We start from the raw sequence: 26,969 nt of genomic DNA on the forward strand, positions 1-26,969 counted from the left end.
CCAAGTGTCTCTGCCTGCCACGGATGAGAGCTGGTGCTTTAGGGAGCACTCTCTATGTTTGTCCATGTTAGGGAGCTTTCTGTATACGAGGAAGCCCTGCTTTTCTACACAAGTTTTCCCCATTTTTCCAATTGATTTATTCTGAGAAAGGTCTATATAGAGACATGTGTGGAGAATTTCCAGATGGGATTGTCTGGAACCCCACAATGTTGATGGGAATTGGAATATGATGGAGGAAACCCTAGAGTGCAGTAAGTATTTCTCCCCAACTCTCCCATTCCTGATGCTGTTTCCCTAGGGAGGAGCCTCTGTATTTCTCTAAGGGCTTCTCCTTACTTGTCTTGAGAGGTGGGGTTTTAGGCAGGCCTGCATTTATCACTCACCATATAGTGGAGCTGTCTGTGGAGGAGGACCCGCTCCTGTGCAGATGAAGGCTACCACCTCACCCTCTGCAAATTAGGCCTGTGTTTGTAAGGGGACCCCTGACCTTGTCCCTCCAAATTCCTTCCCACACCCACCACAATGGCTAAGATCTGGCTTGGGAGGGAGAATCCCTGCTGGGCTGCTTCAGTTCCCCCCTTTCCTCAAGACAAGTGTCAGTTAGCTTCTTTGACTATGGAGCATTACCTGTTCTATTAAATATTTCCCACGTTTTCCAATCCACTTGTTCAGGGGAAGACCTGTGCAGATGAATAGAGGGAAAATGTTGAGCTGTGATACCCTGGAACTTCAAATTGTAGATGAGAATGGGCTTAGTAGAGAGACCCCCTGCCCTGCAGCTGAGGGTTTTCCCCCAAGACCATCTTTCCACGGGGAGGAATTCTGTTATTTCTCCAGGGAGGAATTCTATTATTTTCCCAAGTGTCTCTGCCCACTATGGATGAGAACTGTTGCTTTAGAGAGAACTCTATGTTTGTCCATATTTGAGAGCTTTCTGTATACAAGGAATCCCCGCTGTTCAAGAGAAGATTTCCCCATATTTCCAATTCATATATTCTAAGGAAGGTCTATATAGAGACATGTGTGGAGACTTTCCAGCTGGAATTCTCTGGAACCCCACAGTGTTTTTGAGAATTGGTACATAATGAAGGAACCCCTAGAGTGCAGTAAGTATTTCTCCCCAACTCTCCCTTTCCCAATTTTATTTCTCCAGGGAAATGCCCCAGTATTTCCCTAGGTAGCTCCTCTGGCTCACTTGTGAGCTGCACTTTTAGGGAGGGCTGCATTTAGGGCTACCCAGAAATCACTCACCATGTCCTGGAGCTGTCTGTGGAGGAGGACCTCCTGCTGTGCAGATGAAGGCCGCCACTGCACCCTCTGCAAATTAGGCCTGTGTTGGTAAGGAGACCCCTGGTCTTTTCCCTCCAGATCCCTCCCACACCCACCATGATGGCTAAGATCTAGCTGGGGAGGGAGAATCCCTGCTGGGCTGCTTCACTCACCCCTTCATCAAGCCAAGTGTTAGCTTCTTTGACTCTGGAGGATTACCTGTATTAATTGTTACCTATGTTTTCCAATGGATTTGTCTGAGGGAGACCTGTGAAGATGAATATTGGGAAACATTTGATCTGTGATGCTCTGGACGCTGAAATTGTAGATGAGACCTGGCTTAGTATCCAGCTAAGGCTTTTCCCCCAAGACAGTCTTTCCCTAGGGAGGAATTCTGTTATTTTGCTAGGTGTCTCTGCCCGCACATGGATGACAGCTGTTGCTTTGGGGAGGACTCTCTCTGTTTGTCCATGGTTGGGGACATTCTGCATATGAGGAATCCCTGCTTTTCTACACAAGATTTCCTTTTTTTTTTTCCAATTGAAATATTCTGAGAAACGTCTGTATGGAGACATGTGTGGAGAATTTCCAGCTGGAGTTCTCTGGAACCCCACAATGTTGATGAGAACTGGTACATGATGGAGGAACCCCTAGAGTGCAGTAAGTATTTCTCTCCACCTCTCCCTTTCCCGATGCTGTTTCCCTAGGCAGGAGCCCCAGTATTTCCCTAATGTTCTCTCCTTGCTTGTTTTGAGAAGTGGGGTTTTAGAAAGGGCTGCATTTAGGGCTACACAGAAATCACTCACCCTGGCCTGGAGCAGTCTTTGGAGGAGGACCCCCTGCTGGGCAGATGAAGGCCGCCACCGCACCCTCTGCAAATTAGGCCTGTATTGGTAAGGAGAACCCTGGTCTTGTTCCTCCAAATTCCTTCCCACACCCACCACAATGGCCAAGATCTACTTTGGGAGGGAGAACCCCTGCTGGGCTGCTTCATTTACCCCCTTCATCAAGCCAAGTGTCAGTTAGCTTCTTTGAAAATGGAGGGTTACCTGTTCTTTTAAATGTTTCCCACATTTTCCAATGCATTTGTCAGAGGGAGACCTATGTAGGTGAATATAGGGAAAATTTTGAGTTGTGATGGTTTGAACCTGAAAATTGTAGATGTGAAATGGCTTTCTATCGAGGACCCCCCGCTGATTTCCCCATATTTCCAAATCTGTATAGGTCTGTATGGAGAGAGATTTGTGGAGAATTTCCACCTGGGGTTCTCTGGAACCCAGAATGTTGATGAGAATTGGTATGTGATGCACAAACCCCTAGAGTGCAGTCAGTATTTCTCCCCAACTCTCCCTTTCCCGATGCTGTTTCCCTTAGAACATTCCCCAGTATGTCCTGAAGGGTCTCAACCTGCTACCTATGAGAGCTAGGGTTTCAGAGAGGGCTGCATTTAGGGCTACACAGAAATCACTCACCATGTCCTGGAGCTGTCTGTGGAGGAGGACCCCCTGATGTTCAGGTGAAGGCTGCCAAGGCACCCTCTGAAAATTAGGACTATGTTAGTAAAAAGACCCGTGGTCTTGTCCCTCCAGATCCCTTCCCACACCCACCACAATGGCTAAGATCTAGCTTGGGAGGGAGAACCCCTCCTGGGCTGCTTCACTTACCCCTTCCTCAAGCTTGTTAGCTTCTTTGAAAACAATTTTTAGGAGGGAGACTTGGGAAGATGTTGGGAAACATTTGAGCTGTGATGCTCTGGACACTGAAATTGTAGATGAGACCTGGCTTAGTATCCAGCTAAGGGTTTTCCCCCAAGACAGTCTTCCCCCAGGATGGAATTCTGTTATTTTGCTGAGTATCTCTGCCTGCCATGGATGAGAGCTGTTGCTTTAGGGAGGACTCTCTGTTTGTCTATGTTTGGGGACTTTCTGTATATGAGGAATGCCTGCTTTTCTACAGAAGATTTCCCCTTTTTACCTATTGATATAATGAGAAATGTCTGTATGGAGACATGTGTGGAGAATTTCCAGCTGGAGTTGTCTGGAACCCCAGAATGTTGATGAGAATTGGTATATAATGGAGGAGCCCCTAGAGTTCAGCTAAGTATTTCTCTCCAAGTCTCCCTTTCCTGATGCTGTTTCCCTAGGGAGGAGCCCCAGTATGCCCGAAGTATCTCCCCTTGCTTGCCTTGAGAGTTGGGGTTTTAGGGAGGGCTGCATTTAGGGCTACATAGAAATCACTCACCATGTCCTGGAGCTGTCTGTGGAGAAGGAACCCCTGCTGTGCAGATGAAGGCTGCCATGGCACCCTCTGAAAATCAGGCCTGTGTTGGTAAGGAGACCTCTGCTCTTCTCCCTCCAGATCCCTTCCCACACGCACCACGATGGCTAAGATGTAGGTTGGGAGGGAGAACCCCCGCTGGGCTGCTTCACTTACCCCTTTCTCAAGCCAAGTGTCAGTTAGCTTCTTTGACTATGGAGGATTACCTGTTCTATTAAATGTTTCCCATGTTTTCCAATCCATTTGTTCTGAGGGAGACCTATGCAGATGAATATAGGGAAAATTTTGAGCTGTGATGCTCTGGAACCTAAAATTGTAGATGAGACCTGGCTTAGTATCCAGCTAAGGGTTTCCCTCCAAGACAGTCTTCCCCCAGTGTGGAATTCTGTTATTTTCCCAAGTATTTCTACCTGCACATGGATGAGAGCTGTTGCTTTAGGGAGGACTCTCTATGTTTGTCCATGTTTGGGGACTTTCCATATATGAGTACTCCCTGCTTTTCTATAGAAGATTTCCCTTTTTTTTCCAATTGAAATATTCTGAGAAACGTCTGTATGGAGACATGTGGAGAATTTCCAGCTGGGTTTTTCTGGAACCCCACAATGTTGATGACAACTGGTATATGATGGAGGAACCCCTAGAGTGCAGTAAGTATTTCTCTCCAACTCTCCCTTTCCCGATGCCGTTTCCCTAGGGAGGAGCCCAGTATTTCCCAAAGTGTCTCCCCTTGCTGGCCTTTAGAGCTGGGTTTTTAGGGAGGGCTGCATTTAGGGCTACACAGAAATCACTTACCATGTCCTGGAGCTGTCTTTGGAGGAGGACCCCCTGCTGTGCAGATGAAGAACACCACAGCACCCTGTGAAAATTAGGCCTGTGTTGGTAAGGAGACCCCTGGTCTTCTCCCTCCAGATCCCTTCCCACACCCACCACAATGGCTAAGATCTGGCTTGGGAGGGAGAACCCCTGCTGGGCTGCTTCACTTACCCCCTTCCTCAAGCCAAATGTCAGTTAGCTTCTTTGACTATGGAGGGTTACCTGTTTTATTGATTGTTTCCCAGGTTTTCCAATCCATGTGTCTGAGGGAGACCTATGCAGATGAATATGGGGAAAATTTTAAGCTGTTGATGCTCTGAACCCTGAAATTGTGGACGAGAACTGGCTTAGTATGAAGAACCCCCTGCTGTGCAGCTGAGGGTTTTCCCCGAAGACACTCTGGAGGAATTTGTTATTTCCCTAAGTGTCTCTGCCCGCCATGGATGAGAGCTGCTGCTTTAGGGAGGACTCTCTCTGTTTGTCCATGTTCGGGAGATTTCCTTATAGGAGAATTCCCTGCTGTTCTACAGATGATTTCCTTATATTTGTAATTGCTATATTCTGAGGAAGAGCGCTATACAGGCATGTGTGCAGAATTTCCAGCTGGGATTCTCTGGAACTTACGGTGTTGATGAGAACTCGTATATGCTGGAGAGAAATAAGGATTTCTCTCGAATTCTCCCTTTCCTGATGCCTTTTCCCTAGGGAGGAGCCCCAGTATTTCCCTAAGTGTCTACCCTTCCTTGTTTTTAGAGCTGCCCTTCTAGGGAGGGCTGCTTTTAGTTCTACACAGAAATCACTTACTACGTCCTGGAGCTTCTTTGTAGGCAGACCCCCTGCTGTGCAGATGAAGGCCAAGGCCACCACCGCACCCTCTGCAAATTAGGCCCATGTTGGCAAGGAGACCCCTGGTGTTCTCCCTCCAGATCCCTTCCCACACCCACTACAATGGCTAAGATCTAGCTTGGGAGAGAGAACCCCTGCTGGGCTGCTTCAGCTCCTCCCCCCTACTCAGACCCATCATTGCTTAGCTTCTTTGACTATGGGGGATTACCTGCTGTTCTGTTTAATATTTCCCAGCTGTTTGAAAGGGTTATTCCCAGGGAGACCTGTGCTGATGCACGTAGGGAGAACGTTGAGCTATGATGCTATTGGTACCTGAAATTGTAGATGAGAACTTGTTTACTATGGGGTCCCCCTGCTGGGCAGCTAAGGGTTCCCCCCAATACACTGTTTCTTGGGGAGGACCACTGTTATTTTCCTAAGCATCTGCCCCTGTTAGGGATGAGGGCTCTTGCTTTGGGGAGGACTCCCCTCCTAGTTGCACAGGAATCACTGTCAATGCTGGGCATCTTTCTGTATCGGGAGGATGCCCTGCTGTACAAGTGAGGGAACCTGGCAATGACCTTTGGTAAATTGCCTAATAGTGGAAGGGAGACACATTGTCATTGTACCTCTGGATCCCTGCTTACCTGAAGAGAGCCCCTGCTGTGCTCTTTCTGTTATCCCTCCCCCTCAGCTGAATTATTGCTTAGTTTTTTGACTAAGAGGAAGACCTTTGCAGATACACACACAAACACATATAGATATATATTTGTATATACATGTAGAGGGAGAGGGAGAGGGGGAGAATTTTGAGCTGTGATGCTCTGGACCCCCAAATTATAGGTGAGAACGGGATTAGTAAGGAAGACTCCTTGATGTGCATTTAAGGTTTCCCTGTGGAGGACCCAGCTATTTTCCTAAACATTTCCTCCCGCCAGGGATGAGTGTTGTTGCTTTAGGGAGGACTTCTCTTTGCGCTGCACAGGAATCACTGTCAATGTTCTGGAGCTTTTGTATAAGGAGGATGCCATTCTGTGCAGTTGAGGGCCAGGAACTCTGGGAACAAAACCTATATTGGAAGGGAGACCCCTTGTCATGTACCTCTGGATCCCTTCCCCTTCCCCAACACAATGGATTCAAGCTGGCTGAGTAGGGAGAACCCCTGGTCTGCTGCTCAGGGAGGCTTCAGTGTGAATTGGGGGACCTTAGACTGCAGGACTCATTGCTGTTCTGCAGAAGATTTCCCTGAATTCCTATTTGATATATTCTGAGGAAGAGCTCTATAGAGGCATTTGAGGAGAATTTCCAGTTGGGGTTCTCTGGAACCCCACAATGTTGATGAGAACTGGTTTATGATGGAGGAACCCCTAGAGTACAGTAAGTATTTCTCTCCACCTCTTCCTTTCCTGATGCCGTTTCCCTAGGGAGGAGCCCCAGTATTTCCCTAAGTGTCTCCCCTTGCTAACCTTGAGAGCTGGGGTTTTAGGGAGGGCTGCATTTAAGGCTACACAGAAATCACTCACCATGTCGTGGAGCTGTCTTTGGAGGAGGACCCCCTGCTGGGCAGATGAAGGCCACCACCGCCCCCACTGCAAATCAGGCCCGTGTTGGTAAGGAGACCTCTGCTCTTCTCCCTCCAGATCCCTTCCCACCCCCACCACAATGGCTAAGATCTAGCTTGGGAGGGAGAACCCCTGCTGGGCTGCTTCACTTACCCCTTCCTCAAGCCAAGTGTCAGTTAGCTTGTTTGACTATGGAGGATTAGCTATTCTCTTGAATGTTTCCCAGGTTTTCCAATGAATTTGTCTGAGGGAGACCTATGCAGATGGATATTGGGAAATCTTTGAGCTGTGATCCTCTAGACGCTGAAATTGTAGATGAGAACTGGCTTAGTATCCAGCTAACGTTTTTCCCCCTACACACTGTTTCCCTGGGGAGGGATTCTGTTATTTCCCTAAGTGTCTTTGCCTGCCATAGATGAGAGCTGTTACTTTAGGGAGGACTCTATGTTTGTCCCTGTTCTGGAGCTTTCCTTATAGAAGAACTCCCTGCTGTTCTATAGAAAATTTCCCCATATTTGCAATTGATATATTCTGAGGAAGAGCTCTATACAGGCATTTGTAGAGAATTTCCAGCTGGATTTTTCTGGAACCCCACAATGTTGATGAGAATCGGTATGTAATAGAGGAACCCCTAGAGTGCAGTAAGTATTTCTCTCCAACTCTCCCTTTCCCGATGCTGTTTCCCTAGGGAGGAGCCCCAGTATTTCCCTAAGTGTTTCCCCTTGCTGGCCTTTGGAGCTGGACTTTTAGGGAGGGCCGCATTTAGTGCTACACAGAAATCACTCACCATGTCCTGGAGCTGTCTGTGGAGGAGGACCCCCTGCTGTGCAGCTGAAGGCTGCCACCACACCCTCTGAAAATTAGGGCCGTGTTGATTAGGAGACCCCTGCTCTTGTCCCTCCAGGTTCCTTCTTACACCCACGAAAATGGCTAGGGAGGGAGAACCCCTGCTGGGCTGCTTCACTTACCCCCTTCCTTAAGCCAAGTGTCAGTTAGCTTCTTTGACAATGGAGGATTACCAGTTCTATTGAATGATTCCCAGGTTTTCCAATACATTTGTGAGAGGGAGACCTATGCAGATGAATATAGGGAAAATTTTGAGCTGTGATGCTCTGGAACCTAAAATTGTAGATGAGAACTGGCTTAGTAACAGGAACCCCCCCTCCTGTGCAGCTGAGGGTTTTTCCCCCAACACAGTTTCCATGGGGAAGAATTCTCTGATTTTCCTTAGTGTCTCTGCCCATCACGGATGAGAGCTGTTGCTTTAGGGAGGACTCTCTATGTTTGTCCATGTTTGGGAGATTTCTGTATACGAGGAATCCCTGTTTTTCTACAGAAGATTTCCCCTTTTTTCCAATAGATATATTCTGAGAAAGGTCTATATAGAGACATGTGTGGAGAATTTCCAGCTGGGATTCTCTGGAACCCCACAATGTTGATGAGAATTGGCATATGATGGAGGAAACCCTAGAGTGCAGTAAGTATTTCTCCCCAACTCTCCCGTTCCCGATGCTGTTTCCCTTGGGAGGACCCTATTATTCCCTAAAAGTTTTCCCTTGCTTTCCTTTAGAGCTGGGTTTTTAGGGAGGGCTGCATTTAGGGCTACACAGAAATCACTCACCACATCCTGGAGCAGTCTTTGGAGGAGGACCCCCTGCTGTGCAGATGAAGGCCGCCAATGTACCCTCTGAAAATTAGGACTATGTTAGTAAAAAGACCCGGCGTGTTGTCCCTCCAGATTCCTTCCCACACCCACCACGATGGCCAAGATCTAGCTTGGGAAGGAGAACCCCTGCTGGGCTGCTTCACTTACCCCTTCTTCAAGCCAAGAGTCAGTTAGGTTCTTTGACTATGGAGGATTACCTGTTCTATTGAAAGATTACCAGGTGTTCCCATCCCGATGTTCTGAGGGAGACCTATGCAGATGAAAATAGGGAAAATTTTGACCTGTGATGCTCTGGACCCTCAAATTGTAGATGAGAAGTGGCTTAGTATGAAGGAACCCCTGCTGTGCAGCTGAGGGTCTTCCCCACAGATACTCTTTCCCCAGGGAGGTATTCTCTTATTTCCCCAGGGAGGAATTCTATTATTTCTCCAGGAAGGAATTCTGTTATTTCCCTAAGTGTCTCTGCCTGCCACGGATGAGAGCTGTTGCTTTAGGGAGGACTCTCTATGTTTGTCCATTTTCGGGAGCTTTCCACATAGCGGGAATCCCTGCTGTTCTACAGAAGATTTCCCCATTTTCCCAAATGATATATTCTGAGGAAGATCTGTATAGAGACATGTGTGGAGAAATTCCAGCTGGGATTGTCTGGAACCGCAAAATGTTGAGGAGAATTGGTATATGATGGAGGAACCCCTAGAGTGCACCTAAGTATTTTTCTCCAACTCTCCGTTCCCCTATGCTGTTTCCTAAGGAAAAGCCCCATTATTTCCCTAAGTGTCTCCCCTTACTTGTTTTGAGAAGTGGGGTTTTAGAAATGGCTGCATTTAGGGCTACACAGAAATCACTCACCATTTCCTGGAGCTGTCTTTGGATGAGGACCCCCTGCTGTGCAGATGTAGGCCGCCAGCGCATCCTCTGCAAATCAGGCCCGTGTGGGTAAGGAGACCCCTGGTCTTATCCCTCTAGATCCCTTCCTACACTCACCACAATTTTTAAGATCTAGCTTAGGAGGAGAACCCCTGCTGGGCTGCTTCACTTACCCCCTTGGTCAAGCCAAGTGTCAGTTAGCTTCTTTGACTATGGAGGATTACCTGTTCCATTGAATGTTTCCCAGGTTTTCCAATGAATTTGTCTGAGGGAGACCTATGCAGATGAATATAGGGAAAATTTTGAGCTGTGATGCTCTGGACCCTCAAATTTTAAATGAGGACTGCCTTAGTATCCAGCTAGGTGTTTTCTCTCAACACACTGTTTTCCCTGGGGAGGAATTTTCTTATTTTCCTAAGGGTCTCTGCCCTCCATGGATGAGAGCTGTTGCTTTAGGGAGGACTCTCTATGTTTTTCCATATTCGATGACTTTCCCTATATGAGGAATCCCCTCTGTTCTACAGAAGATTTCCCCATTTTTCCAATTGATGTATTCTGAGGAAGGTCTGTGTAGAAACATGTGTGGAGAATTTCCCGCTGGGATTCTCTAGAAATCCACAATGTTTTTGAGAATTGGTATGTGAGGGAGGAACCCCTAGAGTGCAGTAAGTATTTCTCTCCAACTCTCCCTTTCCTGATTCCGTTTCCCTATGGAGAAGTCCCAGTTTTTCCCTAAGGATCTCCCCATTTTCGCCTTGTCAGCTGGGGTTTCAGGGAGGTCCGCATTTAGGGCTACACAGAAATCACTCACCATGTCCTGGAGCTGTCTTTGGAGGAGGACCCCCGATGTCCAGATGAAAGCCGCGGACACCACACCCTCTGCAAATTAGGCTTGTGTTGGTAAGGAGACCCCTGGTCTTGTCTCTCCAGATCCATTTCCACACCCACCACAATGGCCAAGATGTAGTGTGGGAGGGAGAACCCCTCCTGGGCTGCTTCACTTACCCCCTTTGACAAGCCATTTTCAGTTAGCTTCTTTGACTATACAGGATTACCTGCTCTATTGATTGTTTGCCAAGTCTTCTAATCCGTTTGTTCTGGGGGAGACCTATGCAGATGAATATAGGGAAAATTTTGAGCTGCGATGCTCTGGACCCTGAAATTGTGGATGAGAACTGGCTTAGTATCGAGAACCCCCTGCTGTTCTATAGATGATTTCCCCATATTTATAATTGATATATTTTGTGGAAGAGCGCCATACAGGTATTTGTGGAGAATTTCCATCTGGGATTCTCCTGGACCTCACTATGTTTTTGTGAATTGGCATATGATGGAGGAACCCCTAGAGTGCAGCTAAGTATTTCCCTTCAACTCTCACTTTTCTGATGCTGTTTCCCTACAGAGGATCCTCAATATGTCCCTAAGGGTCGCCCCTTGCTCCTCTTGATAGGTGGGGTTTTAGGGAGGGCTGGATTTAGGGCTACTCAGAAGTCACTCACCATGTCCTGGAGCTGTCTTTTGAGGAGGACCCCCTGCTGTGCAGCTGAAGGCCGCCACCGCACACTCTGCAAATTAGGCCTGTGTTAGTAAGGAGACCTTTGCTCTTGTCCCTCCAGATTCCTTCTTACGCCCACCACAATGGCTAAGATCTAGCTTGGGAGGGAGAACCCCTGCTGGGCTGCTTCACTTACCTCTTCTTCAAGCCACCAGTCAGTTAGGTTCTTTGACTATGGAGGATTACCTGTACTATTGATTGTTTCCCAGGTTTTTCAGTTCATGTGTCAGAGGGAGACCTATGCAGAAGAACATAGGGAACATTTTGAGCTGTGATGCTATGGACCCTCAAATTGTACATGAGAACTGGCTTAGTATGCCTATGCAAAAAAAACCAAAATAATGTTTCCCTGGGGAGGAATTCTGTTAGTTTCCCAAGTATCTCTGTCCTCCATGGATGAGAGCTGGTGCTTTAGAGAGAACTCTCTGTGTTTGTCTATATTCGGGAGCTTTCTGTATAGGAGAATCCCTGCTTTTCTACATAAGATTTTCCCAGATTTCCAATTTATATATTCTGAGGAAGGTCTCTATAGAGAGGGATTTGTGAAGCATTTCCATCTGGGATTCTCTGGAACCCCACAATGTTGAGGAGAATTGGTATATGATGCAGGAAACCCTAGAGTGCACCTAAGTATTTCTCTCCAACTCTCCCTTCCCTGATGCTGTTTCCCTGAGGAAAAGTCCCATTATTTCCCTAAGTGTCTCCCCTTGCTTGTTTTGAGAAAAGGGGTTTTAGAAAGGGCTGCATTTAGGGCTACCCAGAAATCACTCACCATGTCGTGGAGCTGTCTTTGGAGGAGGACCCCCTGCTGTGCAGATGAAGGCCGCCACTGCACCCTCTGCAAATTAGGCCTGTGTTGGTAAGGAGACCCTTCTCCCTCCAGATCCTGTTTCACCCCCACCACAATGGCTAAGATCTAGCTGGGGAGGGAGAACCCCTGCTGGGCTGCTTCACTTACCCCTTCCTCAAGCCAAGTGTTAGCTTCTTTGAAAACAATTTTTCTGAGGGAGACTTGGGAAGATGTTGGGAAACATTTGAGCTGTGATGCTCTGGACACTGAAATTGTAGATGAGACCTGACTTAACATCCAGCTCAGGGTTTTCCCCCAAGACAGTCTTTCCCCAGGGAGGAATTCTGTTATTTTCCCAAGTATATCTGCCTGCACATGGATGAGAGCTGTCGCTTTAGGGAGGACTCTCTATGTTTGTCCATGTTTGGGGACTTTCTGTATACGAGGAATCCCTGCTTTTCTACAGAAGATTTCCCTTTTTTTCCCAATTGATATATTCTGAGAAACGTCTGTATGGAGACATGTGGAGAATTTCCAGCTGGAGTTCTCTGGAAGCCCACAATGTTGATGAGAACTGGTACATGATGGAGGAATCCTAGAGTGCAGTAAGTATTTCTCTCCAACTCTCCCTTTCCCGATGCTGTTTCCCTAGGCAGGAGCCCCAGTATTTCCCTAATGTTCTCCCCTTGCTTGTTTTGAGAAGTGGGGTTTTAGAAAGGGCTGCATTTAGGGCTACACAGAAATCACTCACCCTGGCCTGGAGCACTCTTTGGAGGAGGACCCCCTGCTGGGCAGATGAAGGCCGCCACCGCACCCTCTGCAAATTAGGCCTGTATTGGTAAGGAGAACCCTGGTTTTGTTCCTCCAAATTCCTTCCCACACCCACCACAATGGCCAAGATCTACTTTGGTAGGGAGAACCCCTGCTGGGCTGCTTCACTTACCCCCTTCCTCAAGCCAAGTGTCAGTTAGCTTCTTTGAAAATGGAGGGTTACCTTTTCTTTTAAATGTTTCCCACATTTTCCAATGCATTTGTCAGAGGGAGACCTATGTAGATGAATATAGGGAAAATTTTGAGTTATGATGGTCTGAACCTGAAAATTGTAGATGTGAAATGGCTTTCTATCGAGGACGCCCCGCTGTTCTATAGAAGATTTCCCCATATTTCCAAATCTGTATAGGTCTGTATAGAGAGAGATTTGTGGAGAATTTCCACCTGGGGTTCTCTGGAACCCAGAATGTTGATGAGAATTGGTATGTGATGCACAAACCCCTAGAGTGCAGTCAGTATTTCTCCCCAACTCTCCCTTTCCCGATGCTGTTTCCCTTAGAACATTCCCCAGTATGTCCTGAAGGGTCTCAACCTGCTACCTATGAGAGCTGGGCTTTTAGGGAGGGCTGCATTTAGGGCTACACAGAAATCACTCACCATGTCCTGGAGCTGTCTGTGGAGGAGGACCCCCTGATGTGCAGGTGAAGGCTGCCAAGGCGCCCTCTGAAAATTAGGACTATGTTAGTAAAAAGACTCGTGGTCTTGTCCCTCCAGATCCCTTCCCACACCCACCACGATGGCTAAGATCTAGCTTGGGAGGGAGAACCCCTGCTGGGCTGCTTCACTTACCCCTTCCTCAAGCTTGTTAGCTTCTTTGAAAACAATTTTTATAAGGGAGACTTGGGAAGATGTTGGGAAACATTTGATCTGTGATGCTCTGGACACTGAAATTGTAGGTGAGACCTGGCTTAGTATCCAGCTAAGGGTTTCCCTCCAAGACAGTCTTCCCCCAGGGTGGAATTCTGTTATTTTCCCAAGTGTCTCTGCCCGCACATGGATGACAGCTGTTGCTTTAGGGAGGACTCTCTGTTTTTCTATGTTTGGGGACTTTCTGTATACAAGGAATGCCTGCTTTTCTACAGAAGATTTCCCCTTTTTACCTATTGATATAAAGAGAAATGTCTGTATGGAGACGTGTGGAGAATTTCCAGCTGGAGTTGTCTGGAACCCCACAATGTTGATGAGAACTGGTATATAATGGAGGAGCCCCTAGAGTTCAGCTAAGTATTTCTCTCCAAGTCTCCCTTTCCTGATGCTGTTTCCCTAGGGAGGAGCCCCAGTATTGCCCAAAGTGTCTCCCCTTGCTTGCCTTGAGAGCTGGGGTTTTAGGGAGGGCCGCATTTAGGGCTACATAGAAATCACTCACCATGTCCTGGAGTTGTCTGTGGAGAAGGAACCCCTGCTGTGCAGATGAAGGCTGCCATGGCACCCTCTGAAAATCAGGCCTGTGTTGGTAAGGAGACCTCTGCTCTTCTCCCTCCAGATCCCTTCCCACACCCACCACGATGGCTAAGATCTAGCTTGGGAGGGAGAACCCCTCCTGGGCTGCTTCACTTACCCCCTTCCTCAATCCAAGTGTCAGTTAGCTTCTTTGACTATGGAGGATTACCTGTTCTATTAAATGTATCCCATATTTTCCAATCCATTTGTTCTGAGGGAGACCTATGCAGATGCATATAGGGAAAATTTTGAGCTGTGATGCTCTGGAGCCTAAAATTGTAGATGAGAACTGGCTTAGTATGGAGGACCTCCTGCTGTGCAGATCAGACTTTTCCCCCCAACACAGTTTCCCTGGGAAGGAATTCTTTTATTTCCTTAAGTGTCTCTGCTGCCTTGGACGAGAGCTGTTCCTTTAGGGAGGACTCTCTATGTTTGTCCATGTCCGGGAGCTTTCCTTAAAGGCAGAATCCCTGCTGTTCTATAGAAGATTTCCCCATATTTGTAACTGATATATTCTGAGGAAGAGCTTTATACAGGCATTTGTGCAGAATTTCCAGCTGGGATTCTGTGGAACCCCACAATGTTGATGAGAACTGGTATATGGTGGAGAGAAATAAGTAGTTCTCTCCAATTTTCCCTTTCATGATGTTGTTTCCCTTGGGAGGACCCCATTATTCCCTAAAAGATTTCCCTTGCCTTTAGAGCTGGGCTTTTAGGGATGGCGGCATTAAGGGCTACACAGAAATCACTCACCATGTCCTGGAGCTGTCTGTGGAGGAGGACCCCCTGCCGTGCAGGTGAAGGCTGCCACCGCACCCTCTGAAAATTAGGCCTATGTTAGTAAAAGACCCATGGTCTTGTCCCTCCAGATTCCTTCCCACACCCACCACGATGGCTATGATGTAGTTTGGGAGGGAGAACCCCTGCTAGGCTGCTTCACTTACCCCTTCCTCAAGCCAAGTGTTAGCTTCTTTGACTCTGGAGGATTACCTGTATTGATTGTTTCCCAGGTTTTCCAATGAATTTGTCTGAGGGAGACCTGGGAAGATGAATGTTGGGAAACATTTGAGCTGTGATGCTCTGGACACTGAAATTGTAGATGAGACCTGGCTTAGTATCCAGCTAAGGGTTTCCCCCCAAGACAGTCTTTCCCCAGGGTGGAATTCTGTTATTTTCCCAAGTATCTCTGCCCGCACATGGATGACAGCTGTTGCTTTAGGGAGGACCCTCTATGTTTGTCCATGTTCAGGGACTTTCCGTGTATGAGGAATCCCTGCTTTTCTACAGAAGATTTCCCTTTTTTTTCCAATTGAAATATTCTGAGAAACGTCTGTATGGAGACATGTGCAGAATTTCCAGCTGGAGTTCTCTGGAACCCCACAATATTGATGACAACTGGTATATGATGGAGGAACCCCTAGGGTGCAGTAAGTATTTCTCTCCACCTCTCCCTTTCCCAATGCTGTTTCCCTAGGAAGGAGCCCCAGTATTTCCCTAAGCATCTCCCCCTGCTACGCATGAGAGCTGGGGTTTCAGGTAGGGCTGCATTTATGGCTACACAGAAATCACTCACCATGTCCTGGAGCACTTTTTGGAGGAGGACCCCCTGCTGGGCAGATGAAGGCCGCCACCGCACCCTCTGCAAATTAGGCCTGTGTTGGTAAGGAGACCCCTGGTCTTGTCCTTCCAGTTCCCTTCCCACAGCTACCAATGGCCAAGATCTACTTTGGGAGGGAGAACCCCTGCTGGGCTGCACTTACCACTTAGGTAAGCCAGTTTTCAGTTAGCTTCTTTGATTATACAGGATTACCTGTTCTCTTGAATGTTTCCCAGGTTCTCTAATCTGCGTGTCTGAGGGAGACCTATGCCGATGAATAAGGAGTAAATTTTGAGGTGTTATGTTGTGGATCCTCAAATTGTAGATGAGAACTGGCTTGGTATCCAGCTAAGGGTTTTCCCCCAACACACTGTTTCCCTGGGGAGGAATATTTCCTCATATTTCTCATGGCTATATTCTGAGGAAGAGCTCTATAGAGGCATTTGAGGAGAAGTTCCAGCTGGGGTTCTCTGGAAGCTCACAATGTTGGTGAGAATTTGTATATGATGGAGGAACCCCTAGAGTACAGTAAGTATTTCTCTCCAACTCTCCCTTTCCCAATGCTCTTTCCCTTGGTAGGATCCCCATTATTTCCCTAAAAGTTTTCCCTTGCTGGCCTTGAGAGCTGTGGTTTCAGGGAGGGCTGCATTTAAGGCTACACAGAAATCACTCACCATGTCCTGGAGCAGTCTTTGGAGGAGGACCCCCTGCTGGGCAGATGAAGGCCGCCACCGCACCCTCTGCAAATTAGGCCTGTGTTGGTAAGGAGACCCCTGGTCTTGTCCTTCCAGTTCCCTTCCCACAGCTACCAATGGCCAAGATCTCCTTTGGGAGGGAGAACCCCTGCTGGGCTGCACTTACCACTTAGGTAAGCCAGTTTTCAGTTAGCTTCTTTGATTATACAGGATTACCTGTTCTCTTGAATGTTTCCCAGGTTCTCTAATCTGCGTGTCTGAGGGAGACGTTATGCCGATGAATAAGGAGTAAATTTTGAGGTGTTATGTTGTGGATCCTCAAATTGTAGATGAGAACTGGCTTGGTATCCAGCTAAGGGTTTTCCCCCAACACACTGTTTCCCTGGGGAGGAATATTTCCTCATATTTCTCATGGCTATATTCTGAGGAAGAGCTCTATAGAGGCATTTGAGGAGAAGTTCCAGCTGGGGTTCTCTGGAAGCTCACAATGTTGGTGAGAATTTGTATATGATGGAGGAACCCCTAGAGTACAGTAAGTATTTCTCTCCAACTCTCCCTTTCCCAATGCTCTTTCCCTTGGGAGGATCCCTATTATTTCCCTAAAAGTTTTCCCTTGCTGGCCTTGAGAGCTGTGGTTTCAGGGAGGGCTGCATTTAAGGCTACCCAGAAATCACTCACCATGTCCTGGAGCAGTCTTTGGAGGAGGACCCCCTGCTGTGCAGGTGAAGGCTGCCACTGCACCCTCTGCAAATCAGGCCCGTGTTTATAAGGAGACCCTTGGTCTTGTCCCTCCAGATCCCTTCCCACCCCCACAACAATGGCTAAGATCTAGCTGGGGAGGGAGAATCCCTGCTGGGTTGCTTCATTTCTCCCATTCCTCAAACCAAGTGTCAGTTTGCTTCTTTGATTATGGAGGATTACCTGTTGTATTGAATTTTTCCTAGGTTTTACAATCAACGTGTTCCAAGGGAGACCTATGCAGAGGAATATAGGGAAAATTTTGAGCTATGATGCTCTGGACCCTCAAAGTGTAGATGAGAACTGGCTTAGTATGGAGGACCCCCTGCTGTGCAGCTGAGACTTTTCCCCCAACACACAGTTTCCCTGGGCAGGAATTCTGTTATTTCCCTAAGTGTCTCTGTTGCCTTGGATGAGAGCTGTTCCTTTAGGGAGGACTCTCTAAGTTTGTCTATGTTCGGGAGCTTTCCTTATAGGAGGACTCCCTCTTAATTGCTATATTCTGAGGAAGAGCTCTATAGAGGCATTTGAGGAGAAGTTCCAGCTGGGGTTCTCTGGAAGCTCACAATGTTGGTGAGAATTTGTATATGATGGAGGAACCCCTAGAGTACAGTAAGTATTTCTCTCCAACTCTCCCTTTCCCAATGCTCTTTCCCTTGGTAGGATCCCCATTATTTCCCTAAAAGTTTTCCCTTGCTGGCCTTGAGAGCTGTGGTTTCAGGGAGGGCTGCATTTAAGGCAGAAATCACTCACCATGTCCTGGAGCAGTCTTTGGAGGAGGACCCCCTGCTGGGCAGATGAAGGCCGCCACCGCACCCTCTGCAAATTAGGCCTGTGTTGGTAAGGAGACCCCTGGTCTTGTCCTTCCAGTTCCCTTCCCACAGCTACCAATGGCCAAGATCTACTTTGGGAGGGAGAACCCCTGCTGGGCTGCACTTACCACTTAGGTAAGCCAGTTTTCAGTTAGCTTCTTTGATTATACAGGATTACCTGTTCTCTTGAATGTTTCCCAGGTTCTCTAATCTGCGTGTCTGAGGGAGACCTATGCCGATGAATAAGGAGTAAATTTTGAGGTGTTATGTTGTGGATCCTCAAATTGTAGATGAGAACTGGCTTGGTATCCAGCTAAGGGTTTTCCCCCAACACACTGTTTCCCTGGGGAGGAATATTTCCTCATATTTCTCATGGCTATATTCTGAGGAAGAGCTCTATAGAGGCATTTGAGGAGAAGTTCCAGCTGGGGTTCTCTGGAAGCTCACAATGTTGGTGAGAATTTGTATATGATGGAGGAACCCCTAGAGTACAGTAAGTATTTCTCTCCAACTCTCCCTTTCCCAATGCTCTTTCCCTTGGGAGGATCCCTATTATTTCCCTAAAAGTTTTCCCTTGCTGGCCTTGAGAGCTGTGGTTTCAGGGAGGGCTGCATTTAAGGCAGAAATCACTCACCATGTCCTGGAGCAGTCTTTGGAGGAGGACCCCCTGCTGGCAGATGAAGGCCGCCACCGCACCCTCTGCAAATTAGGCCTGTGTTGGTAAGGAGACCCCTGGTCTTGTCCTTCCAGTTCCCTTCCCACAGCTACCAATGGCCAAGATCTCCTTTGGAGGGAGAACCCCTGCTGGGCTGCACTTACCACTTAGGTAAGCCAGTTTTCAGTTAGCTTCTTTGATTATACAGGATTACCTGTTCTCTGAATGTTTCCCAGTTCTCTAATCTGCGTGTCTGAGGGAGACGTATGCCGATGAATAAGGAGTAAATTTTGAGGTGTTATGTTGTGGATCCTCAAATTGTAGATGAGAACTGGCTTGGTATCCAGCTAAGGGTTTTCCCCCAACACACTGTTTCCCTGAGGAGGAATATTTCCTCATATTTCTCATGGCTATATTCTGAGGAAGAGCTCTATAGAGGCATTTGAGGAGAAGTTCCAGCTGGGGTTCTCTGGAAGCTCACAATGTTGGTGAGAATTTGTATATGATGGAGGAACCCCTAGAGTACAGTAAGTATTTCTCTCCAACTCTCCCTTTCCCAATGCTCTTTCCCTTGGTAGGATCCCCATTATTTCCCTAAAAGTTTTCCCTTGCTGGCCTTGAGAGCTTGTGGTTTCAGGGAGGGCTGCATTTAAGGCAGAAATCACTCACCATGTCCTGGAGCAGTCTTTGGAGGAGGACCCCCTGCTGGGCAGATGAAGGCCGCCACCGCACCCTCTGCAAATTAGGCCTGTGTTGGTAAGGAGACCCCTGGTCTTGTCCTTCCAGTTCCCTTCCCACAGCTACCAATGGCCAAGATCTCCTTTGGGAGGGAGAACCCCTGCTGGGCTGCACTTACCACTTAGGTAAGCCAGTTTTCAGTTAGCTTCTTTGATTATACAGGATTACCTGTTCTCTTGAATGTTTCCCAGGTTCTCTAATCTGCGTGTCTGAGGGAGACCTATGCCGATGAATAAGGAGTAAATTTTGAGGTGTTATGTTGTGGATCCTCAAATTGTAGATGAGAACTGGCTTGGTATCCAGCTAAGGGTTTTCCCCCAACACACTGTTTCCCTGGGGAGGAATATTTCCTCATATTTCTCATGGCTATATTCTGAGGAAGAGCTCTATAGAGGCATTTGAGGAGAAGTTCCAGCTGGGGTTCTCTGGAAGCTCACAATGTTGGTGAGAATTTGTATATGATGGAGGAACCCCTAGAGTACAGTAAGTATTTCTCTCCAACTCTCCCTTTCCCAATGCTCTTTCCCTTGGGAGGATCCCTATTATTTCCCTAAAAGTTTTCCCTTGCTGGCCTTGAGAGCTGTGGTTTCAGGGAGGGCTGCATTTAAGGCTACCCAGAAATCACTCACCATGTCCTGGAGCAGTCTTTGGAGGAGGACCCCCTGCTGTGCAGGTGAAGGCTGCCACTGCACCCTCTGCAAATCAGGCCCGTGTTTATAAGGAGACCCTTGGTCTTGTCCCTCCAGATCCCTTCCCACCCCCACAACAATGGCTAAGATCTAGCTGGGGAGGGAGAACCCCTGCTGGGTTGCTTCATTTCTCCCATTCCTCAAACCAAGTGTCAGTTTGCTTCTTTGATTATGGAGGATTACCTGTTGTATTGAATTTTTCCTAGGTTTTACAATCAACGTGTTCCAAGGGAGACCTATGCAGAGGAATATAGGGAAAATTTTGAGCTATGATGCTCTGGACCCTCAAAGTGTAGATGAGAACTGGCTTAGTATGGAGGACCCCCTGCTGTGCAGCTGAGACTTTTCCCCCAACACACAGTTTCCCTGGGCAGGAATTCTGTTATTTCCCTAAGTGTCTCTGTTGCCTTGGATGAGAGCTGTTCCTTTAGGGAGGACTCTCTAAGTTTGTCTATGTTCGGGAGCTTTCCTTATAGGAGGACTCCCTCTTAATTGCTATATTCTGAGGAAGAGCTCTATAGAGGCATTTGAGGAGAATTTCCAGCTGGGGCTCTCTGGAAGCTCACAATGTTGGTGAGAATTTGTATATGATGGAGGAATCCCTAGAGTACAGTAAGTATTTCTCTCCAACTCTTCCTTTGCCAATGCTCTTTCCCTTGGGAGGATCCCCATTATTTCCCTAAAAGTTTTCCCTTCCTGGCCTTGAGAGGTGGGGTTTTAGGGAGGGCCTCATTTCGGGCTACTCAGAAACCACTCACCATGTCCTGGAGCTGTCTTTGGAGGAGGACCCCCTGCTGTGCAGATGAAGAACACCACAGCACCCTCTGAAAATTAGGCCTGTGTTGATAAGGAGACCTCTGCTCTTCTCCCTCCAGATCCCTTCTTACACCCAACACAATGGCTAAGATCTAGCTTGGGAGGGAGAACCCCTGGAGGGCTGCTTCAGTTCCCCCACTTCTCAAGCCAAGTGTCAGTTAGCTTCTTTAACTATGGAGCATTACCAGGTTTTCTAATCAGTGTGTTCCAAGGGAGACCTATGCAATTGAACATAGAACAATTTTGAACTGTGATGCTCTGGACCCTCAAATTGTAGATGAGAACTAGTATAGAGGACCCCCTGTTGTGCAGGTGAGACTTTTCCCCCAACACTGAGTTTCCCTGGGGAGGAATTCTGTTATTTCCCTAAGTGTCTCTGTCCGCCATGGATGAGAGCTCTTGCTTTAGGGAGGACTCTCTCTGTTTGTCCATGTTCCGGAGCTTTCCTTATAGGAGGACTCCCTGATGTTTTACAGATGATTTCCTCATATTTATAATTGCTATATTCTGAGGAAGAGCTCTATACAGGCATTTGTGCACAATTTCCAGCTGGGATTCTCTGGAACTTACAGTGTTGATGAGAACTCGTATATGCTGGAGAGAAATAAGGATTTCTCTCGAATTCTCCCTTTCCTGATGCCTTTTCCCTAGGGAGGAGCCCCAGTATTTCCCTAAGTGTCTATCCTTCCTTGCCTTTAGAGCTGCCCTTTTAGGGAGGGCTGCTTTTAGTTCTACACAGAAATCACTTAACACGTCCCGGAGCTTCTTTGTAGGCAGACCCCATGCTGTGCAGTTGAAGGCTAACCACCGCACCCTCTGAAAATTAGGCCTGTTTTGGTAAGGAGACTCCTGCCCTTGTTCCTCCAGATCCCTTCCCACACCCACCACAATGGCTAAGATCTAGTTGGGGAGGGAGAACCCCTGCTGGGCTGCTTCACTTACCCCTTCTTCAAGCCACCAGTCAGTTAGGTTCTTTGACTATGGAGGATTACCTGTACTATTGATGGTTTCCCAGGTTTTCCAATCCATGTGTCAGAGGGAGACCTATGCAGAAGAACATAGGGAACATTTTGAGCTGTGATGCTATGGACCCTCAAATTGTACATGAGAACTGGCTTAGTATGCCTATGCAAAAAAAACCAAAATAATGTTTCCCTCGGGAGGAATTCTCTTATTTTCCCAAGTATCTCTGTCCTCCATGGATGAGAGCTGGTGTTTTAGGGAGGACTCTGTATGGTTGTCTATATTCGGGAGTTTTCCGTATAGGAGGAATCCCTGCTGTTCTACATAAGATTTTCCCAGATTTCCAATTTATATATTCTGAGGAAGGTCTCTATAGAGAGGTATTTGTGTAGAATTTCCATCTGGGGTTCCAGACCACAATGTTGAGGAGAATTGGTATATGATACAGGAAACCTCAGAGGACACCTAAGTATTTCTCTCCAACTCTCTCTTCCCCATGCTGTTTGCCTGAGGAAAAGTCCCATTATTTCCCTAAGTGTCTCCCCTTGCTTGTTTTGAGAAGTGGGGTTTTAGAAAGGGCTGCATTTCGGGCTACTCAGAAATCACTCACCATGTCCTGGAGCTGTCTTTGGAGGAGGACCCCCTGCTGTGCAGGTGAAGGCCACCACCGCACCCTCTGCAAATTAGGCCTGTGTTGGTAAGGAGGCACCTGGTCTTGTTCCTCCAGATCCCTCCCACACCCACCACAATGGCTAAGATCTAGCTTGGGAGGGAGAACCCCCGCTGGGCTGCTTCACTTACCCCTTCTTAAAGCCAAGTGTCAGTTAGCTTCTTTGACTCTGGAGGATTACCTGTATTAATTGTTACCTATGTTTTCCAATGCATTTGTCCGAGGGAGACCTGGGAAGATGAATATCGGGAAACATTTGAGCTGTGATGCTCTGGACGCTGAAATTGTAGATGAGACCTGGCTTAGTATCCAGCTCAGGGTTTTCCCCCAAGACAGTCTTTCCCCAGGGAGGAATTCTGTTATTTTGCTAAGTGTGTCTGCCCGCACTTGAATGAGAGCTGTTCCTTTAGGGAGGACTCTCTCTGTTTGTCCATGTTCGGGGACTTTCTGCATATGAGGAATTCCTGCTTTTCTACAGAAGATTTCCCTTTTTTTCCAATTGATATATTCTAAGAAAAGTTTGTATAGAGACATGTGTGGAGAATTTCCAGCTGGAGTTCTCTGGAACCCCACAATGTTGATGAGAACTGGTACATGATGGAGGAACCCCTAGAGTGCAGTAAGTATTTCTCTCCACCTCTCCCTTTCCCGATGCTGTTTCCCTAGGCAGGAGCCCCAGTATTTCCCTAATGTTCTCCCCTTGCTTGTTTTGAGAAGTGGGGTTTTAGAAAGGGCTGCATTTAGGGCTACACAGAAATCACTCACCCTGGCCTGGAGCACTCTTTGGAGGAGGACCCCCTGCTGGGCAGATGAAGGCCACCACTGCACCCTCTGCAAATTAGGCCTGTATTGGTAAGGAGAACCCTGGTCTTGTTCCTCCAAATTCCTTCCCACACCCACCACAATGGCCAAGATCTACTTTGGGAGGGAGAACCCCTGCTGGGCTGCTTCACTTACCCCCTTCCTCAAGCCAAGTGTCAGTTAGCTTCTTTGAAAATGGAGGGTTACCTGTTCTTTTAAATGTTTCCCACATTTTCCAATGCATTTGTCAGAGGGAGACCTATGTAGATGAATATAGGGAAAATTTTGAGTTATGATGGTCTGAACCTGAAAATTGTAGATGTGAAATGGCTTTCTATCGAGGACGCCCCGCTGTTCTATAGAAGATTTCCCCATATTTCCAAATCTGTATAGGTCTGTATAGAGAGAGATTTGTGGAGAATTTCCACCTGGGGTTCTCTGGAACCCAGAATGTTGATGAGAATTGGTATGTGATGCACAAACCCCTAGAGTGCAGTCAGTATTTCTCCCCAACTCTCCCTTTCCCGATGCTGTTTCCCTTAGAACATTCCCCAGTATGTCCTGAAGGGTCTCAACCTGCTACCTATGAGAGCTGGGCTTTTAGAAAGGGCTGCATTTAGGGCTACACAGAAATCACTCACCATGTCCTGGAGCTGTCTGTGGAGGAGGACCCCCTGATGTGCAGGTGAAGGCTGCCAAGGCGCCCTCTGAAAATTAGGACTATGTTAGTAAAAAGACTCGTGGTCTTGTCCCTCCAGATCCCTTCCCACACCCACCACGATGGCTAAGATCTAGCTTGGGAGGGAGAACCCCTGCTGGGCTGCTTCACTTACCCCTTCCTCAAGCTTGTTAGATTCTTTGAAAACAATTTTTATGAGGGAGACTTGGGAAGATGTTGGGAAACATTTGAGCTGTGATGCTCTGGACACTGAAATTGTAGATGAGACCTGGCTTAGTATCCAGCTAAGGGTTTCCCCCCAAGACAGTCTTCCCCCAGGGTGGAATTCTGTTATTTTCCCAAGTGTCTCTGCCCGCACATGGATGACAGCTGTTGCTTTAGGGAGGACTCTCTGTTTTTCTATGTTTGGGGACTTTCTGTATACAAGGAATGCCTGCTTTTCTACAGAAGATTTCCCCTTTTTACCTATTGATATAATGAGAAATGTCTGTATGGAGACGTGTGGAGAATTTCCAGCTGGAGTTGTCTGGAACCCCACAATGTTGATGAGAACTGGTATATAATGGAGGAGCCCCTAGAGTTCAGCTAAATATTTCTCTCCAAGTCTCCCTTTCCTGATGCTGTTTCCCTAGGGAGGAGCCCCAGGATTGCCCAAAGTGTCTCCCCTTGCTTGCCTTGAGAGCTGGGGTTTTAGGGAGGGCCGCATTTAGGGCTACATAGAAATCACTCACCATGTCCTGGAGTTGTCTGTGGAGAAGGAACCCCTGCTGTGCAGATGAAGGCTGCCATGGCACCCTCTGAAAATCAGGCCTGTGTTGGTAAGGAGACCTCTGCTCTTCTCCCTCCAGATCCCTTCCCACACCCACCACGATGGCTAAGATCTAGCTTGGGAGGGAGACTCCCTGCTGGGCTGCTTTACTTACCCCTTTCTCAAGCCAAGTGTCAGTTAGCTTCTTTGACTATGGAGGATTACCTGTTCTATTAAATGTATCCCATATTTTCCAATCCATTTGTTCTGAGGGAGACCTATGCAGATGAATATAGGGAAAATTTTGAGCTGTGATGCTCTGGAGCCTAAAATTGTAGATGAGAACTGGCTTAGTATGGAAGACCTCCTGCTGTGCAGATCAGACTTTTCCCCCCAACACAGTTTCCCTGGGAAGGAATTCTTTTATTTCCTTAAGTGTCTTTGCTGCCTTGGACGAGAGCTGGTCCTTTAGGGTGGACTCTCTATGTTTGTCCATGTCCGGGAGCTTTCCTTAAAGGCAGAATCCCTGCTGTTCTATAGAAGATTTCCCCATATTTGTAACTGATATATTCTGAGGAAGAGCTCTATACAGGCATTTGTGCAGAATTTCCAGCTGGGATTCTGTGGAACCCCACAATGTTGATGAGAACTGGTATATGGTGGAGAGAAATAAGTATTTCTCTCCAATTTTCCCTTTCATGATGCTGTTTCCCTTGGGAGGACCCCATTATTCCCTAAAAGATTTCCCTTGCTTGCCTTTAGAACTGGGCTTTTAGGGAGGGCTGCATTAAGGGCTACACAGAAATCACTCACCATGTCCTGGAGCTGTCTGTGGAGGAGGACCCCCTGCCATGCAGGTGAAGGCTGCCACCGCACCCTCTGAAAATTAGGCCTATGTTAGTAAAAGACCCATGGTCTTGTCCCTCCAGATTCCTTCCCACACCCACCACAATGGCTAAGACCTAGCTTGGGAGAGAGAACTCCTGCTGGGTGATTTAGGTTCCCTCTTCCTCAAGCCAAGTGTCAGTTACCTTCTTTGATTATGGAGGATTACCTGTTCTGTTGATTTTTCCCCAGCTTTTCCAATCCATGTGTCTGAGGGAGACCTATGAAGATGAATACAGGGACAATTTTGAGCTGTGATGCTCTGCACCCTGAAATTTTAGATGAGAACTTGTTTAGTATGGAGGAGCCCCTGCTGTTCTGTAGACGATTTCTCCATATTTGCAATTGCTATATTCTGAGGAAGAGCTCTATACAGGCATTTGTGCACAATTTCCAGCTGGGATTCTCTAGAACGCCACAGTGTTGGTGAGAACTGGTCTATGTTGGTGAGAAATAAGTATTTCTCTCCAATTTTCCCTTTCATGATGGTGTTTCCCTAGGGAGGAGACCCAGTATTTCCCTAAGTGTCTCCCCTTGCTGGCCTTTAGAGCTGCCCTTTTAGGGAGGGCTTCATTTAGGGCTACATAGAAATCACTCACCACGTCCTTGACCTGTCTTTGTACGCAGACCTCCTCCTGTGCAGGTGAAGGCCGCCACCGCACCCTCTGAAAATTAGGCCTGTGTTAGTAAGGAGACCTTTGCTCTTGTCCCTCCAGGTTCCTTCTTACGCCCACCACAATGGCTAAGATCTAGGTTGGGAGGGAGAACCCCTGCTGGGCTGCTTCACTTACCCCTTCTTCAAGCCACCAGTCAGTTAGGTTCTTTGACTATGGAGGATTACCTGTTCTATTGAATGTTTCCCATGTTTTCCAATGAATTTGTCTGAGGGAGACCGGTGCAGATGAATAAAGGGAAAATTTTGAGCTGTGATGCTCTGGACCCTCAAATTTTAAATGAGGACTGCCTTAGTATCCAGCTAGGTGTTTTCTCTCAACACACTGTTTTCCCTGGGGAGGAATTTTCTTATTTTCCTAAGTGTCTCTGCTCGCCATGGATGAGAGCTGATGCTTTAGGGAGGACTCTCTATGTTTGTCCATATTCGGTGACTTTCCCTACATGAGGAATCCCCTCTGTTCTACAGAAGATTTCCCCATTTTTCCAATTGATGTATTCTGAGGAAGGTCTTTGTAGAAACATGTGTGGAAAATTTCCCGCTGGGATTCTCTAGAAATCCACAATGTTTTTGAGAATTGGTATGTGAGGGAGGAACCCCTAGAGTGCAGTAAGTATTTCTCTCCAACTCTCCCTTTCCTGATTCCGTTTCCCTATGGAGAAGTCCCAGTTTTTCCCTAAGGATCTCCACATGCTCGCCTTATGAGTTGGAGTTTCAGGGAGGGCCTCATTTCGGGCTACACAGAAACCACTCACCATATCCTGGAGCTGTGTTTGGAGGAGGACCCCCTGCTGTGCAGATGAAGGCTGCCAAGGCACCCTCTGAAAATTAGGCCTATGTTAGTAAAAGACCCGTGGTCTTGTCCCTCCAGATCCCTTCCCACACCCACCACAATGGCTAAGATCTAGCTTGGGA

The 26,969-nt window shown here is 47.4% G+C and overlaps 1 protein-coding gene and 1 long non-coding RNA gene across 34 annotated transcripts in view; both read right to left on the reverse strand.

The window, feature by feature from the left end:
- Nucleotides 1-1,257: 1,257 nt before the first annotated feature.
- The window catches only part of LOC127542558 (uncharacterized), a 41,967-nt gene continuing 16,255 nt past the window's right edge, over nucleotides 1,258-26,969 (reverse strand). For 5 of the 33 annotated variants that reach the window (XM_051968267.1, XM_051968270.1, XM_051968265.1 and 2 more), the window contains 21 exons: nucleotides 23,226-23,328; nucleotides 17,679-17,744; nucleotides 17,109-17,161; nucleotides 16,866-16,931; nucleotides 16,404-16,444; nucleotides 16,167-16,232; nucleotides 15,706-15,757; nucleotides 15,469-15,534; nucleotides 14,886-14,934; nucleotides 14,649-14,714; nucleotides 14,065-14,117; nucleotides 13,822-13,887; nucleotides 11,793-11,890; nucleotides 11,607-11,672; nucleotides 11,021-11,072; nucleotides 10,779-10,844; nucleotides 10,335-10,387; nucleotides 10,091-10,158; nucleotides 9,504-9,555; nucleotides 9,262-9,327; nucleotides 8,609-8,662 (listed from right to left, as the gene is read on the reverse strand). In XM_051968267.1, coding sequence (XP_051824227.1) covers nucleotides 11,054-11,072; nucleotides 11,607-11,672; nucleotides 11,793-11,890; nucleotides 13,822-13,887; nucleotides 14,065-14,117; nucleotides 14,649-14,714; nucleotides 14,886-14,934; nucleotides 15,469-15,534; nucleotides 15,706-15,757; nucleotides 16,167-16,232; nucleotides 16,404-16,444; nucleotides 16,866-16,931; nucleotides 17,109-17,161; nucleotides 17,679-17,744; nucleotides 23,226-23,313 — 915 coding nt within the window. In that variant the 5' untranslated portion in view covers nucleotides 23,314-23,328 and the 3' untranslated portion in view covers nucleotides 8,609-8,662; nucleotides 9,262-9,327; nucleotides 9,504-9,555; ... (2 more) ...; nucleotides 10,779-10,844; nucleotides 11,021-11,053. Of the gene's footprint in view, nucleotides 1,282-1,508; nucleotides 1,538-2,075; nucleotides 2,142-2,267; nucleotides 2,371-2,741; nucleotides 2,808-2,933; nucleotides 3,029-3,510; nucleotides 3,577-8,608; nucleotides 8,663-9,261; nucleotides 9,328-9,503; nucleotides 9,556-10,090; nucleotides 10,159-10,334; nucleotides 10,388-10,778; nucleotides 10,845-11,020; nucleotides 11,073-11,606; nucleotides 11,673-11,792; nucleotides 11,891-12,380; nucleotides 12,442-12,567; nucleotides 12,671-13,052; nucleotides 13,119-13,244; nucleotides 13,340-13,821; nucleotides 13,901-14,064; nucleotides 14,118-14,648; nucleotides 14,715-14,885; nucleotides 14,935-15,468; nucleotides 15,535-15,705; nucleotides 15,758-16,166; nucleotides 16,233-16,403; nucleotides 16,445-16,865; nucleotides 16,932-17,108; nucleotides 17,162-17,678; nucleotides 17,745-17,915; nucleotides 17,968-19,061; nucleotides 19,128-19,298; nucleotides 19,351-19,759; nucleotides 19,826-20,002; nucleotides 20,056-20,577; nucleotides 20,644-21,627; nucleotides 21,680-22,208; nucleotides 22,275-22,399; nucleotides 22,499-23,033; nucleotides 23,103-23,225; nucleotides 23,329-23,710; nucleotides 23,777-23,902; nucleotides 23,998-24,479; nucleotides 24,546-24,721; nucleotides 24,775-25,309; nucleotides 25,376-25,550; nucleotides 25,632-26,969 lie in introns of those variants that run through there. The other 28 variants (XM_051968238.1, XM_051968244.1, XM_051968242.1 and 25 more) reach the window with 24 other exon arrangements.
- LOC127542562 (uncharacterized) lies at nucleotides 6,155-8,559 on the reverse strand. Its single transcript, XR_007948719.1, has 6 exons — nucleotides 8,368-8,559; nucleotides 7,766-7,817; nucleotides 7,534-7,599; nucleotides 6,900-7,001; nucleotides 6,708-6,773; nucleotides 6,155-6,253 (listed from the first exon to the last, which is right to left on the reverse strand). It is a non-coding gene; the product is annotated as an uncharacterized LOC127542562 (long non-coding RNA).

This window comes from Antechinus flavipes, chromosome X (genome assembly GCF_016432865.1).
Source record: "Antechinus flavipes isolate AdamAnt ecotype Samford, QLD, Australia chromosome X, AdamAnt_v2, whole genome shotgun sequence".
In the NCBI taxonomy this organism is placed as follows: domain Eukaryota; kingdom Metazoa; phylum Chordata; class Mammalia; order Dasyuromorphia; family Dasyuridae; genus Antechinus; species Antechinus flavipes.